The sequence below is a fragment of the Aquila chrysaetos genome, chromosome 2 (genome assembly GCF_900496995.4).
Source record: "Aquila chrysaetos chrysaetos chromosome 2, bAquChr1.4, whole genome shotgun sequence".
Taxonomy (NCBI): Eukaryota; Metazoa; Chordata; class Aves; order Accipitriformes; family Accipitridae; genus Aquila; species Aquila chrysaetos.
The window spans coordinates 26649162-26666381 of record NC_044005.1 but is presented as its reverse complement, the minus strand read 5'-3'; the positions used below and the strand labels follow the sequence as shown (position 1 = coordinate 26666381).

The window sequence follows — 17220 nt, the reverse complement described above, 5'->3', positions numbered from 1 at the left end:
ATTGACCAAACTGGTTTGCTGAGTGGACTTACATGAAGGTGTTTGTGTGCTGAATTCTGCCTTCTTTTTCACAGTTTTAAGAGCACTCTCACAGTTGTCATGCTGTAATTTTAACCTCTGCAAGAGATCCTCTCCATCTCCTCTGGGTACTGCTGTTGTTACGTGTGTCTGTGATAACTGTAGATAGCATTTTTCCATCCTTCCCTGTTTCTGTCAGTATTTATGCAGAGCATGCATGAGGGTTGTTGATAATATTGATGATGGAAGGCAACAGCCAGAGCTGCAGGAATAATATAGGGTAGATAACAGCTACAGAGTTTAGGGTAGTCACTGTCTCCAGGAGTACTTGTAATCCGGTGAGAACTGAGAAGAACTTCAGCTCATGTTTCTTTCTGTAAGACTAGGCTAGCTGCTCTGTACTAAAGTTATCCCCTCTGAAGGTGAAACAAAGGGTTTAGCCTGCCATTTAGCTAAGAATGTGAAGGCTTAGATAGAACTCTGGTTTGGCTAGGGGTAGGCTAGCAGAACCACGGTGGGTGTGTCACTCAAAGCTTCCTTGTCGCTAGAAGAGGTATATAGTGCCAAGAACAGTGCTAAGTATTGCGGTGATTGAACTAACTAGAGCAAAATGTTTGTTCTTGGAAACTGGGGAATGATATTTTCTTCAGCTTTGCACCAAGCCACTGGTATGCGTCAGAGGCTGCTGTGCCCAGTCTGTGTGTCTCAGAAACTACTCTGGTCCTTCCTGCAGGAACAGCTGTTTTTCTTCTTCGCTCTCCCCATTGATTGCTTACACTAGGGCCCTGATTTCCCTCATCAGCAGCTTATTTGGGGTTACTGTTTCACATATATTTAGTATCCTGGATACCAACTAGAGGGGTTGGAGATACAAGTAATAAAGCAGATTACAGAATAAACTGCAAGCATTTAAAGATAGAAGGCTGTGAAAAGTTGCGGAGATAAAAGAGGAACCAGGCAGAACCTCTGTATAAACACACAGAGAAATGTTCAAACATGTCTGAGAAGCTTGAATAGGCCTTCTCCTCTAACAGCCTATCTGAGGATAGCTATGGGGCTCTGCAGAGATGAAGCATAAAGGCGTCACAAATGATCTAACCAGAAGTAAGTATAATGCTCAAAGGAACAGAGAGTCAGGCAGTATGGAAACTTTTAACCAGATTGTCCAGAAAACAGTTCACTGGTGGTTAGTACTGCAGCTGTAGAATGCCAGTTGTAGATACTGTTGTGTGGTGGGCTCAAGCTCTTGAGGACAGATCCCTCAAGACAAAATAAAAGGGAGAATAGGAGTCGGCATTTCTGCAAAGCAACTCAGGATTCTGAAACAAGTCATCACTACAATGGAAGTGTGGCAGCCTCTCATCCCTATGGCCTCATCCTCATTTCATGGAGAGGCAGAAATTGTGTGTGAGCTGTGCACCATTGGCATGATGAGAGGGAAGGCAGAGATTGTCATGAGTATCTACAGACAGGAAGCTAAATCTGCAAGCTATCATTTGGGGGTTATTTGTAGTGTCTGAAAAGACAGTTTCCTATCAACGTTCCTGAAAGTTTAACAAGATTTATGCTATTAAAGAAATACTAAGAATTACTACCTCTAGGGAACATTCAAAATGCTTCTGACCTGATTTTTCACTGAAATTGAACACCTAGCTGCTAGTGGGTTGTCAGTCATTCTGAAAATACAGCCATTATCACATTGCTTTTTTTATTCTGTGTTAGTTTGAGGGTTCCTCAGCATTACACTGATTGTTTCCTGCTTCATGGAATTTAGCAATTCAATTAGTGTTAGTGAAATAGGGTGATGGTGAACTAAGAAATCAGTTCTGTTTTCCAAGTCTTCTTCGCAATACAGCTTGCTGACTAACAGCTAAGCTAAGTAGTATAGCGGGTTGTTCAGTTTCAGGTTGTCTTGATGAGGCTGTGTTTGATATGGCGAGTTCAGATGATGAAGGAAGGAACCTACAGCCTGGTCATTTTTTTTACTGTATATGTTAACAATGTAAGGTGTATGGAGACATCTTGCCATATTTTGCTGTTTTATTTTCTGTTCTTCTCTAGTGGCATTAGGTGAATAGTACATGAATTTTTTTTCTCAAGAAAGTGAAGTTCTAGGTAAAAAAGGGGTCATTTTTCCACCAGAATTTAGCCTGAGCTGGACTCTTGTCTGCAAGAGCCTGAAGACAGGAACAATCTGAAAGTATAGTTAACCCCTCAGTGCAGTTGTGGAGTGGATGCACAAATTGATGACGCCAGCCAATTTTATTTGGTTTGATTTGTAAAGGTAACAGCAGCTATGAGTGAAATCTGTTTTCTGTCTTTGTGCTTCTCCTTTTGCTTGCTGCGAACTTCTTGAGAGTTTGTGATTTTTTTATTTTAAAAGCTTCAGAATACAGAATGCCACTGGGGTTCTGTTTTGCTATGGCAAAAATATAATGTGCTAGTAACCTATATAATTACAAACAAATATGAATTATGATTAAACTGGGCAAGACTGATGCTTGGCTCCAGGCTTGACAGGACTTTCACCTTTTCATACTCAGACTGATTAACAGTGATGCAGTTTTATTGTGCTAATGGTTATATAACTGTTCTCCACATGGCTTTTCCACTATGTGTGCTGGGAGAAGAAAAAAGCATTAGAGTTTCTGATTAGATGAGGTAAAAGTTAATAATATGCTATCTGAGTTTGGCAGCAGTGAAGACTGCTAATTCATGCAAAGTCTCAGATCTCTACCTAGTCTGGTTTAAAGCATGAGTCCAAAACTAATTTCTTTGTATTCTAGCTCTCTTGAGAATACTTCATAAAGAAGGTGAATGTCAAACCTCATCTGAAGCTAGGGAGGAAACCTCTTGAGCTAGGTAGTAGAGACTTGATTTTATTCCCTGTGATTCCCAGGTCTGTATCTGAGCTTAGTTGCAGGATGATGCACAGTTGTCTGTTTACTTTGGCCATTCACCTGGCCTCCCTATCTGCATGAATGCCAAGTCCTGAAGGTTTGCAACTCTTTGAAATAAAGTGTATCATCATCTGTAAGGGCTTAAAACTGGATCCTGAACTGCCAAGAGACTAGCTGAAGAATATGGGGATTAATAAGCTGGTTTGGATCTAATCCACGTAGAAGGCAGGCTGCTGTTCTTAGTTTTCTAGTGATTTCCTTCTTTAGGCTAAGGTGGAGAGCAGTGTCTGAACACCATCCAAATAAGATGAATGTGCAAGCAGTGTGGTCCAGTGGAGACCAATGAATGGGGCCTGCTTGCAAACTAGTGGTAGTAAGGAGCACTCTTTTGCACTTACTCTTCTCTGCATCTAGCACGCTCCAGGTTTTTTTTCATTTTACAGGAAATCTACAGGTGGAATGTGTATTTCTAAAGTTTTTTCTATCCAAGATTATTGTATGGTCCTTCATAAGAAGGTCATGTATGTCTTGTTACTGGAGACCTGAAATTAAGAGTTAACATTGGAGGCGCTAAGTTGTGACTGGCTGTTGTCTACCCACTGCTTGAATTAACGTTATTGCAGAAATGCAGCTTCTTTTATATAAGTTTAAGGAAAGAAGAGGTTCTTTTAGCAGGTATGCAAAAGTACAAGCTTCAAAATTGTCCTGCACCAGCAAAAGGAAAAAAAAAAAGGCAAGTAAACCCAATAGGCATTTAAACAAGATGCATACAATCACTTTGTATTGTTTGCCAGATCTAAACAAAGAAAATACCTGGGATTGGGAGATTCTTTTATCAGCCAGTGTCTTTCAACTGTCTTGGAGAGTAAAGGGTGGGGATGGGATGGGATATGTACTGTTGCCACTGTGCATGGCCTGTGTCAGACTCCCAGCCATTTGCTACAGTAGGGTGGAATTCTCAGCTGCCCGGCTTTGTCCAGGCTTCCCCAGCTTCTGCCAGGCTCCCCTGCAGCCTTGGAAGGCAGTAGATTGTTGAACACCAATGTATTTATTTTTGTGTTGTTACTACATTCCCAAGAGGAACCTTGGCTATGATTTCAGCTGGTCTCACCACACTGTCCAAATCCTTCATCAGGAGCAGCTGGGAAAAGAAATCACTCAGGTTTCTGCACAGCACATTGCTGGTACGCCTCCTCCCTCCCACTAATCCTGTTAATTCCAGTCTTCATTTGCCACCCTCCTGGTTTTCTCTTGCTGTGACTGCCTGCACAAGTGGTCTTGACTTTGAAAGGTGACCTTCAAATGGGCACCTCAAGTAACCTCTACCTCAGACTACTTTGGCTACTCAGGCACAAGATATCTTATAACACAAAAGAGCAACTTTTGATGTCACCTCATTACTTATCCTAGTCCAGGAATGGAGTAATGATGAGCTCTTCCACATAAATCCTTCCAGAGCCACCTGTCTGCTGAGAAGCTCTGGGTGGGTCACTGAAAGGGAACAGCAGTGTGATATCCAGCACCTTGCATCAAACTTTTCTAGTGCAGCCTCTCACCCTGCATACAGCCTTTGTCAACAGCAGTAATAACATTCTGTCAGCGTCTCTCTCTGTAGTGCTGTCTCTGTGCAGGGAAAGGATTATTGAGAAACGGAATCAGTCCGTTTTATCATATTTTGGAAAGCAGTGGAGCTTGAGGTGAATCCTGCTATTGTGCCTCCCTTTTTGGGAGGGCAAAGAATCAGTTACAATGGAAGATATTTGGTTTCACATTTGTTCTTAGAATTGTCTTCCTAAAGCTATTGTTTTTTCATGCATCACAAAAACATCTTGGATCTCTCTCTCTCCCCTGCTGACTTCCACAGTTTCATAAAGAGGGCAAACAGGAAGGGGGAAAAGATAATTTCTCTCCCTGCTATAGTTTTTGCATCTGTCCCAGGTCAGATAATGACAGACAAGCCTGTAGTACCAGATGGACCAGAAGGGAAAGAAGGGTAGAGAAAGACCTTCTCCTCACCCTATTTCTTGGTACTCTTTGAAGGAGTACGGAACCATTACCTTATGACTAGTAATGAGCAAATATTGATGTCTCTAACGAATACCTTTAAAATAGATACAAATTATCAACATGGCATGACTATGTTCCAGTTTATCCAGTTATTAAGTCTCATTAAATCCCAGCAGAGTGTAAAGCTCTGCCAAAAGCAGCATTCCAGGCCCTTCTCAGATGATGTTAAGGAGATAATGTCCAACTCAGTCATAGCTTCTCAGCTAGAGCTGAGGGTCAGTGTTCACTTCTAATGATCAGAAATTACGTTTATTGCTTAACTTGTGAGAGCAGCCTGCCTCTCACACCTTTAGTCAACCTTTTGCCTTTTTTTTTATGAAAGGAAGGAGATTTTTCCTATTGCTACTGGTCTTATGCCACTGAAAGGACATTCCAAGTCTCAGGACCACTCGGAAAGCAGGAGAAAAAGGAAAGGACAGTCTCTAGGAATTGGCTTCCCTGTTTAAGAACTAGAACCCAGCTTGAATTTTAGGAGCCTTCATTTCTGACAGACTCAAAGAAAACTCTGAAGCAGGATAAGTTAATGACTTCAGGCAGTTGGTATTTTTGCCTGACTGAAGGCTGAGCATTGCTTGTTCTCAGTAGTTAGGTGATGGCGAACTGCCTGTATTTCCTTGCTGTGTTGGAAATGTCATTCAAGATCAGGTGTGCAAAGACTGGGGAGAGGTTATATAATATCTTGGCTACTTCTATCTCACATCTGGCCCTTTGGCATTAAGCTACCTATAAGATGACTTTGCCCATCCAAATTGGATTTTGTTTTAATCTGGCATTATTTTATTGAGACTAAAAATAGAAGCCAAAATGTGTGTGAATAGAGTAAAAGGAGTGTCTGAAGTTATGAAATGAAATGTGGGGAAGAGCCAGAGAAGAGAGAGCCACAACAAACCAAGGAGTAGGGAGCTGAATAAGAGAAATCAGAATGAAGGCTCTAGTACAGAAGGGCATTAGCAGTCAGGGTGAGGAGCCCACCTGGTGTCTTCTCTGTAACATGGGGAGCAGGAGGGCTCATGCTGGCTTCCACTACAATTTCTCCACTTGTTAATGAGGCTGCTCATTGCTCTTTTCATGCAGGGAGACTTCATTTGAATACAGTTGTGTGTACTGTTTGTGTCATGCCCCCCTCCAAGTAAATTTTCATGACTTGGAACTGCTGCTTTCCTTTGCCTGCCCAGTCCAGCAAGCCAACTTGAAATTGTGCCCAGAAGATGGGGGAGGGAAGGCTGTCCTTCTGTTGTCAGCTGTCCTGACTTGCTAGTGTCAGTCACCCATGGATATAAATAAACCCCATCTATTTATTGCCTTTCTTAGTTGCACTATATATTATCAAGAGAATGCTGGGCATCACTGTAGGAGTAGAAATTCCCTCTGCTCTGGGATAAAAAAAATCTGAATTTCTAGGATTATCAGAGCTTTTCAGGGAGAAAGGAAGTTCCTGTTTTCAACACTAGATTGAGGAGGCTTCGACATGCTTCTCAGTTCTGCCAGAGACTTGCTGTGGGTGTGATGAAACAGCCCAAACTAGCTCTAAAAAATGTTAGCATGGGTCCCTGACCCAGTGCTGTCATCTAGCCTAGTGCTCTGCTATGTCTCATTCCTGCAGCTTAGAAGCAGAGTAGATAAGGTGCTGGTGTCTGACCAAGGGTGTGTACATCTGTGTTGGGAAAGTCTATATGGCACTGAATTTTAGTGTGCAGGTATCCTGTAAATGACTTTACACAGCTCCTGTGATTTCCTTGTGACTCAGAATCATACCCATAAAATTGAGGTAATCCTTTTCTTCTCCCTGTGTAACTGTTCTAAGTACAAAAGTGTTAAAGCTTTTGAGGTGCAGTCATGGATGACATAATAGTATGTAAACATGTGGACAGACATACAGGCAGATACTTTAACATCTGCTGGTAGGCAGAGAATAAAGGAGATTCATTCTGTTGTATGTGGTGATTCACTGCAATGACTCTTGTCACTAGGGACAATCAACCCTTAATGTTGGCTGCTGTCAGGAATGAGGTTTTTTTCTGTTCCCCCTATTCAACCAGAAGGAGGTGGAATGCTCACCAGTAGCTTTGAAATGATAAAACTTCATAGAATTATATACATTAATATTTATTAAATTATTGAATTGGCCATCAGCTGCACTCATGGTAGGAACCTACGTATTTACTTGTAGACATAGGAATGCCCCTCTCTGTGTTCAGTTCTCAAGGTAGCCATACAAGAGGAGCTCACACAAAGTGATTTTAATTCAGTTTGTGAGAAAAGACAAACTGTACTGTGCATCACTGTAGGAAAAGGAAGGCTGAAAGGTCTCTTCAAAACAGGAAGATGAGGTTGAAGTTGGCTGCCTCTCTCATGTGCCTTTGTTTTCCTTAATTTCAGCATATTGCCAAGGGATGATATTCTGGACTGGTATCCTATCTTAATACACATTGTTGACAGTTTGGTTCCTAATTCAGGTTCCAAACTTTCTGTGCAGTGACATAGCTCACAATCCTGATTTCTAAACAACCTTCCAGATCCTCTGTGCTGTGTGACATTTGGCTCTATGCTGGGCTTTCAAGGAGAGCATATTTTTTTAAATATAGCAGTATTTTTAATAAACAGTTCTCAACAACTGTCACTTACATTTAGGAGCAAGCTGATGTGCTAAATACACAGGACAAGCTTTACCTACTATCTTAGCTGTAAAATGCAAACTGTCCAAAATAAACTTGGTACATTTCTAAGTGTTTTGGATTTTTCTTTTTAAAGGACTGTCTGAGGATTTTTAAGTAAAAGAAGTGAAGATGACATTAACTTTTTCCCATAACATGCCTAAGTAGGAAAATGTCGCAGTATGTAGAATTAAAATCATATCTTTGTAATAAGGAAAATTTTTTTTCTTCCCATTATCCCCATTTTGTTTCTTTTAAAGATCAAACTTTTCACACCCCCATCTCTCCTGCACCAAGGTCCTTAGCATCTTTTGGAGTGGGGAAGTAGACTCCCATGCAAGCGAATAAGTAAAAGACACAAAGAAAGAGACAAAGCATACTGATATGGGACAAGGATTTAGGGCTACTGGAAGAGCATGTAAAGAGATGAGTCAGATGACTCGGAGGTGAAGAGTGAAGAAGGTATTCTGGGGCTTGAGAGGAATACCAGGAGTACTTTTTCACACAGTAGCTTATTAAGTTAGGTTTTGTCATACTGATCTGTGATCTCATCTGTTACTGTAGAGAGAGGGTGTGTGATAGAGAGATCCAGATTTCTCGTGATGGCTGAGATTTGCAGAGCAGTGCAGCAGTTTTTCCCACAAAACAGTCTGCTATGATTACTCAGAATCTTTGGTTTGTGTTTTTTCCAGCCTCTGCTTGCAGAGAAGGACCGACACTGAACACCAGGTGAGGAATCCAGGGTGTTGCTTCAAGTATAGGACAAAGGAAAAAGCAGCAGTGACTTCATACCACCACACTCCCATAACACCCAGGAAAGAGTGAAGAGGAGGCCCTGGTTAGAGGACAACCCACTGAGGAGAGTACATGAACATCTGTGGAAGCTGGTGATACACCTGCAAGCTGAGGTGAATGATTGCCTCTGAGAGCTTCTGCTGCTGAGTCTTGGGGTCCCTTCCTCCCACCTCTTCCTGATCACTAACTGTGAGATCTTTCTAGAAGACACAGGTCCTCCAGCTGTCTGTATTGTTCCTAAGGTCCAAATTTGAACATAAAGTCTCTTTTGCCTAGCCATTTCAGTCTGTCTCAGTCTGGTAACAGCTAAGATTCTCTGCTGTCATTACATGGCAACCATCACAGAGAAAAATATTGGAACATATGACAGGAGACATTCGTGTTGGTTGCCATCTTGAATTTTGCCACAGAGCCATAGAAATTATTGGTTTGAATAAAGTAATTTAATTTGGGTTTTTTGGTTATAATTTCAGTTATGAATTCACACCCCCAAAATATTTGCTGTCATTGTATTGGACAGGATTTAAAATCCATCTTTATGTTTTACTGTTGGATGCTTATGTTCTGTGTGGCTTATTTTTGTATTTTGATTTCTGTTTGTTTAGGCTTTATAAACTTTTTGGCTGATGTTTTCAGACTGAAGCTTGAACCCTAGGGCCCAGGTGGCTCCTATCAGTTGCAATAGTGGCTTGATGAAGCACTCCAGTTAAAATTTGCCTACCGCTATGAAAATTAATTTGCTTGTGTTAGAAAACAACATCAGCATCTGGAAAATGTATTGGAGAGAAGATCCACACATCCTTAAAATGAACAGGAAGCAGCTTTAGCTCTGGCTCTTTGTTGGTGCCAGGTTAAAGGAAAACTCAGTATTTTGCAACTTCTGCCTTGTAAAACACCAAGTGTTATGATTGTAATTCTCAAATGGTACAAAATCTGCTGTTGTCTGTATTGGAGCCCTCAGAGATTGGATTCTAACAGCCTGTTTGATCTGTTTTCTTATTCCACAGCTCCCCTGTCATTTCTAGCCTGTATAGTCAGTGTTAAGAGATCATTCTTGTGTGTTGGCAAGTAGATAATGATCAACCCAAATGGCTGATAGAAGAAACAGTGTCAGAGGGGGAAAGTGTTTTCTCTTTAAATGATTGTGTTCATGCTCACTCTTGAATTGTGCATATTTTCTGTCATTCAAGACCAGATAAATTGTGAGAAGATGAAATAATTATGTTCATACCCCGTTGGTTGCGCTATCGCTTGCTCCAGACATGAATTCATAGGACAGAACGTGCATTTTTCTATTTCTGTTCCACTTACACATACGACAGACATTGAATACTTCATTTGTCCAAAATGCAGTTCTCTGATGTAGCTGTTCCCTTTCTTACTTCATTGGCTTATATTTCATTTCCTAGACAGTCATGATCATGTTCACTTTCTCTGCGTTTTTCAGCTGTGTTCTTCAAGAATCTCCATATCATATGTCTGTTGCCTGTGCTGCCATCATATATCATCAGTGACCAAGAGATTTGTAAGATCTTGTGAAATTACTTTCAGACCATGTCCCTTCTGTCTGTAATCACTGAATTCCACCCGTGGATCTACTGGAACTGGAAGACATGTTCCTACTGGTGCATCAAGTTGTCGGCTCATGATTAGTGAAAATTTAGTTGCAGAAGTTGTTACTTCAAACTTCTGCACATCCTCAGCAGCTGCGGGCTTCAAGACCTTGGGTCTGTCTTCTCATAGCCTAATCTGCTTATGTGTGGTATTGGCTATAGCCTCCAGCTCTGTTCCAGAACTGTCGGAGGGGCTATTTCCCTATAAGATTTAGCTTCAGTAAATAATGGATTCCATTCCTTTCTTCCTCCCAGGGGATCTGAGTTATCCTTATTCCACTGGGTTTCATGTGCAGGCTCAAGTAGCTATAGGGTATACATCCTTGTGGAATTCTCATCTCTGTTTTTATTCTCTCTAGTTTCTTTGTTCAGGTTGTCACAGCCACCACTGAAAACTATAAGAGAGATTTGGAGGATAGAGATTTAAATGCACAGTTAGACCAGGAAAGGTGATTGTCTTCAGAGGATCATTGGCAGCATTCTTACATCTTTGGCAAATTACCAGTTAGTGCTGGCTTATTATGAACATAGGTTAATTGTTGTGTCAGCTTTGCCAGTCTCCCACCCACTCATTTTGGGAAAATGACTTGTATTCAGTTATAGCCAGCATGTTTTCTGAACTTCTTTGCATTGCATGTTAGATGTAGCCACAGCACATCTGTAACTGTGATGACTTAGTAGCAGTGTATCAGACATCTTGTCTCTAAGATTTTTGAAATATTCAGAGAAATCCACATTGCAGTCTAAGACCCTCATTTCAAAGGCATGAATTTTGTCAGCTTCAGGAGCAGTGAAGTCCTGCATCTTTTGTTTCTGGAAAATTTTTCTTCTGCTTCCAACAAATAAAAAAAAACCCCAGGGATATCAAGACTGGTCCTTTACCTGAAGCCAAACACCTAGACCTTGAACTACTGTTCAGCCTCAGGATCTATTAGGGCAGCCTGAGCATCAAAGGAAATAGCAGTATTCCTTTGCCTTGGGCTTCTGCTGATCCCGACTCTGACCACAAATGCTGTTACCTTGGGAGCATGTGCAATAGAGAATCAGGAACAAATCCTGCTATTCCAGCCTCTTGTTTTTGCCATCACCCTGTACTCCTCAGCCTGGAGTCCGTGTATGTGTTTGTGCGTGGTGGATACTGTGTACTGAAGGACAACATATGTATTTTGTCTCTTTGCAGCTCTGCTACCTCCACGTCCGTCCCTTTTCAAAAACCTCTCAGACTGCTTCAGTTAAGAGATTCAGTGGGGAGAATAGAACTGTTTCCCACACATCTTGGAGAGAAGGCATTTTACAGGAAGTGTTTTCTAGTACAAGGGAGGAATGGAGGATAGCAAACCATTTTAGATTTATAATAGTTGCACATGAGGGGAGTACAATTATATATGTGCTCCTCAAGTGGGGATTAGTTTGTCTCTGCTTTTATGACATTTACTTCCCTGTATTCATCAGTGAGTTTCATTGAAAGCGCCTTTCTTTACTGTGAGAAAAGAAAAATTACTAATAGAAGGCCCCAACAATCATTCAGCATCTACTTCAGTTGTGAGACTGGATAATGTAACCAAGAGGTCCTCTTCTCTCCTACTCTGTGATGTTTTGCATCACTTCTAAGTTAAGGAGCCTGTTCCAATGACAGAGGATCAGGCTTGTTAGTCTTGAAAAGAGTAAGGTCCACATCAGAGTCCTGGAGGCTGAGGTAATGCAGAGTTCATGCAAGCATTTTGTGCTGTGTTTAGGGGATGACCATACCATACCATAAAAATTAAGGGAGGGATATTAGATTCTCTCCTCTCCGGAAGCAGCTGACTTGTACTCAGTATGTGAAGTATTAACTTCACTTTTACATGGTTCATCTTGGCCTTTAAAACAGCCTCACAAGTCGTGTGAGTGCCATCAGTGGGAGGTGGCACTAGATAGACCATTTAGTCTTGGGTGCTAATGAAGACATACAGAAATTTCAATTCTCAACACTAGATATGCTTTTGGACAATCATGGTTTGCTGGAAATGCTCCTCATTATGATGCCTGGAAGGTCAACATACATATCTCTGATCTGGTTCCACGCTATGGCAGGAGGTTTTGTTATCAAGACCTTTGTTTACTAGTAGGAATCTTAATGCTGTGCCTTTTCCTCATACCGGAATATGGATAGTCTCCGTGTGCTTGGAGTTGAATGGCTGGCAGTGCTGGACCATTCTTCTTCTTTACCTGTGAAGGAGATCATCGACTTATAGGTGAGTTGACAGAACAGACTGGATTCTCAGCTTGCATTTTTTTCAGGCCTGTACCTTGTACTAATACAACAGTTCCAGTCATTTTGGATTATTTGCTGGAAACAAAATTAGCCTGGCTCCTGACTTATTTTTGTTAAGATTTACTTGATCAAACTGCCAAGGACTTTTTTTCCTCAGTCAGTCCTACATTTGCTGCTCATATTAATCTTGGGCTCACTGTTTGAATCTGGATGGGGTATTTGCAGGTGTTAAAATAGTTGGATTTTTTTGGTTGCAGAAAGTAACTGGCTGATTGATCCTCTTTGTACTATTTCCTTTCTGGACACATTATTCCTGTGGATCTGTCATGAGTTTCTTCAGAAAGAAGCTTCTGAGCTTTACTTAAACCTGGGACTTGACTTCCTTTTCTTCTTTCTAGAACCTCTTGTTTCTAGAGCTAAGACATCCTTGTTTATGCCAAACATCACGAGGACCTTATTTTATCTTTGCAGAATCAGGTCAGTCAAACAGTCCTTGAGATTGGCTATACCAAGAGCACTAAACTTAACATTCATAGTTCTTTTCATACAGAAAGTGGTTAACTGGAAAAGAGATGGTCAAGGAGGAGTGTAAGGGAGAAGGTGAAAAAGGAGTAATTGTTGACAGTCTTGCCCACTAGAAGAAGTAGGAGCATCAAATGAAATTAGCAGATAACAAATTCAAAGAAGAAAAAAAAAGGGTGTGTGTGTGCGCGATATTTTTTTTTTCACAGTGTGTAATTCACCCATGGAACTCCTTGTCACAAGATGTTGTGGATACAAAAAAGTGTTTGTGGTTTGAAAAGACAAGTAGACAAGTCCATGAAAAAGTAATCTATTAGGGCATATTAAATATTAAAACTAAAAAACAAGCAGGAAGTTTCTAAGACCTTTTAAGTGACTATTCTGGGGAAGTATCACAATGGGCTTTTGCAATTTTTAGCTTGTCTATCAAGCATGTGCTGTCGACCACTGTCAGAAACGGGAGGGTGGGCTAGATAGTTTTGTAGTCTGACTTTGTATGAATGTTTTATTTTGACAGTTGCAGTACAGCCTACTAGAACAGCCAAGGCAAAGCTGCCTTCCAGGACAGCGGCATGTTCCACCAGAATTCAGTCTGGGTTTTCTAAGAAAAGTCTCCACTGCTGACATCTGCCACTTTGTCACATGCAGCTTGTCTACAGCTTCGCCTGGGTGGGCACTATATATTGCAGAGGCTTTCAGAATGATAAAGCTCTTACAAGAGCATAAAGGACACCAAGATCCACCTCTAGACAGTTGTGATTTTGGGGGAAAGTAGGTTGCTCTATGGAAGGAATTCATAATATGATGTTTGTAAATGGTTAATCGCTTAAATATGGGAAAAGAAAATACCCACCACTAGCTGAAGCTCTTAAGTTACCTTATTCATACACATTTCACTTCTCGCCATCTTTGCCTTCCAAAGTGCTTCGGTGCAGAGCACCTTCAGGGTGAATGTGCACAACCACAGCACATCTTAAAGAACTACTGTACCTGGTAACTGCTTTCTTCCCATTTTAGAACCCTACTGTCCTTTTCCAAAGAATGAGATTAAGTTTCCCTGTTGCCTTAGAGATAAGCAGTTAGGAAATGCAAGCTGATCTTCTCCAAAATTGTTGGATTCTGTGCCCCTCCATGCAGTTTTAACACAGAGGACAAACTCCACTGAACTAAAGGTGACAAACAAGACACCAAGTCTGCCCTGAGGACTCTGCTCTGTCTGTTACCTTACCAAAAAAGGATTTTACTGGCCCTCATTGAAAAAGAGTTTTCACTGCTGTTTCCAATTTAAAGGAAAGAATCACTGATCACTGTGGAGACCCTGGTGTGAAGCCTTTGCCAGTGGTATTCAGTGAATCATAGTGGTTCCCTAGGGAGAAGGGTATACTTAACAGGGCCTCTTCAAGTCCACGCCTACAGTGCACACAATGAGGTTGAGAAATCTTATGTTCTTTGAAAAGGAGTAGCTTCTTTATCTGACCTATTGAACAAAAAAATTGAATTGGCCTTAAAAAAACAAAATTGATGCAATTGTTAAGAATTTGGGGGGCTGTTAAAAATTTATCTTTTATTACCAGAATTTTTATCATTTGTTTGGGGCAGGTGGAAGAGGTGCTGTTACCTTTAAAAGCAATTTCAGCATTGTATTCGGCCTTTTGCCTACTGGTGTTCTGGGATGTGCAACAGAAGACAACCCCAGAACATTAGTTTAATTTGGTGTCCCTGCAAGAGTATTTTAGAAAATCTCATTTCACCATAGTTATAGGAATGGTAAAGTGTAGTCTCCTTCCCCCAGACAAAGAGGAGACAAGTTTCTGTACTCAGTGTAGTTATGTTCAAAAGTCATAAAATCTACTCAAAAAAATTTTTCAGGGTTATTGATCTAATCCCTATGTCTTGAGTAATACCACGTCAAAAGTCAGGAAGGGATCTTTGAAAAGTTCCTCTACTGCCAAGTCCAAATATTTGACTGTCATCACTCCCTCATTCTACTATAAAATTTGTTTTTTCTGAGATTGGGGAAGAAAAATGGCAAGAGATTTTTCCCCACTGTTTCCAGCAGTTACTATATAGGATTCACCTCATGTTTTTCAAGTGGTTTTACCTTATTTATATGACCTTCTGGAAAGTTCATGCTGTGTCAGATATATTTAATACACCTAGGAAGTCTCTGCCATTCTTCAAAGTGTGCAGACGGACAGCTGTGAGTCTACTGGGAGGGCAAATGAAGTTGTAGGCATCCCATTAGTGCTACTAGTTACAGTACTTATGCTTTCAGTTGGGTGATGCTTCCTCCATTCAAACTGGGGTTGTCTTCCCTCCTGAAAGTGTGTTTTCGCCACCATTTCTAATTTCAGAAATTTATTGTGGAATACATTTTGTCTATGATATCAGCTAGGAATTTTTTTTTCTTATCCACAGACCTACAAAACTCACGTCTCCATATGTCTACTGAAAATCTCTCATGAAAAATATCTAAGAATAAAGATTGGTGGCTCTTCCTGCCAAATTGTGGCTCTGCAATTTTCTTAGGTCTTTTGAATGATGGCTTGGCTGAGAGCAGGTGAAATTGATAAAAAATGAAAGACATTTTAAAATGTGTAGTCAGCACATTTTAAACTGCTGCCACACAATACTTCCCTGAGATTTTATTGCCATCTCCTTTATTTTGTTTCTCTTTGTTGTTTGTTCTGTTTGTTTGTTTCCAGTTCTTCAGATTAGCACAATAGAGCACTTAGCATGGTAGTATCCAAATGAGATCTTCAGATCCTAAAATATAGTTGGAGATTTCTGTAGCAAGTGTCCTTTGAGGGGGCAGATATCAAATTGTGTCATGCAAGGCAGCTTGTTGCAAGCTGGATGTCTTCCAGAGACTCTTGTTGTGAGTCAGACTGTCTGCTGCTGCTTTCCCCCACAAGTGGAGTTTTTTTACAAATCCTTGAAAACAGTGGAGAACTCCCAAGCATCTAGTCTACCTGCAAGAGGGTTTCAGCACTTCAAAAGACCATAAATTTTTGTTTCAAGAAAGGACCAGAACATCATTGCCAAGACATTCCCCAGTCGTTGCACTACGTGCATTGCACAAATCCTGTAAGATTTGCCCCTGGTTGCACAGCAAATCTTTGTTTTGTCTGCTTCCTGAAGAGGATAGTAACTTCAGGAGAAAAAAGAATTCCTTCCTGAAGAATGTCAGGAAATCTCTGGTTTGATATGACCCAGCTGGCTTCTTTCATCAAGTGATGTACATGCACTGGCCATGATACATTATTATAATCCCTCATGCTGATTTCTGTATGTGATGAATGAATATCTGTAAACAGCTAGTGAGAAATATCTGAGTGGTGGCAGACTAGAAAAGGAGGTCACCTTTGCTTTCGGCAACATGCATAACCCCCACATGTAATTACTTCTTGCATTGATCTCTGTGGACAGCAATGAAGTATCATCTTGCCTAGCCAACTAAGTGGAATGAGAGACGAAGAATATCACCCTGCACAAAGACCACTACCCCCCTGAAAGGGGGAGAAATAAATCTTTGACCTCAGAAGATACCGCTTGAAAGATTGGTATTCCTTGGTATAATTCAACAGCGCCAGCCTATACCACAGGGGACAGAGTTTCTGCCTGAAAGCTGGTCACTAAGTCTGAAGGATGTGGGAAACCAATAACGTGGGGGGGGGTGTGTGTGTGTGTGTGTGTGTTGCCACAAACCACAGCTGTAAAGAAACCTCTATTCTGTACTAGATACAAAAGTCCTTATCCCTAAGTGTATTTGCATGAAATCATAGCCCAGTACTGGAAAAGGCCCAGCTGCTTGGTTGAATGCCTTCAGACCGTCTCTGCCATCTTCCCTATGCAACCTAGCCCTAGATAAGGATGTTCTAAAAGCAGCCAAGTAACTGAGGTCTGTAATCTTTGAAATTAGTCTTTCCTGGAAATACGCTGTGACATCCAAAGTACTGTACCATATTCTTTTTGAAGTTATGGGCATAAATGGCATCTCAAATGCATTACTGTCGTTTAGAGAAGTAAGAGAATGGCAACCATTAATCAGCAATTTTCATTTGCTGTATTTCATGTTGAGGTATCTGAATTCATTTCTAAGACAATGTATTTCCCAATGAGTAAAACTGTCTCATCTCTTATATGTTGACTTGTTGCATGATAAAAGATCTTGCATTTGTACAGGGCATCTGAAGCCTCTCTTCAAGAGAGGACAAAAGACACTGAGCTTAGTTGCTTCCATCTATCACTTCTGGAGCTGCATCAAAAATGAACCAGGGCTTAAATGACTTCCCTGTATACAGAAGAAAATATTGGTAAAGTAGAGACCTGAAAGCCCAGGTGTTCTTTTACTAAACATCATAGTATGTATGTTAGTTATTGATTTTATACAGCTT

The 17220-nt window shown here is 40.9% G+C and overlaps 1 protein-coding gene across 9 annotated transcripts in view; it reads left to right on the top strand.

Annotated features, from left to right (window-relative positions):
* TTLL5 (tubulin tyrosine ligase like 5) overlaps positions 1 to 16965 on the top strand; it is a 145550-nt gene extending 128585 nt beyond the window's left edge. For all 9 annotated transcript variants that reach the window (XR_005931968.1, XM_030003084.1, XM_041122018.1 and 6 more), the window contains one exon: positions 8332 to 16965. Coding sequence is in view for 8 of the 9 variants with exons in the window: in XM_030003084.1 (XP_029858944.1) it covers positions 8332 to 8372 (41 nt within the window). In the remaining variant the exon portion in view is untranslated. The remainder of the gene's footprint in view (positions 1 to 8331) is intronic.
* Positions 16966 to 17220: the final 255 nt, after the last annotated feature.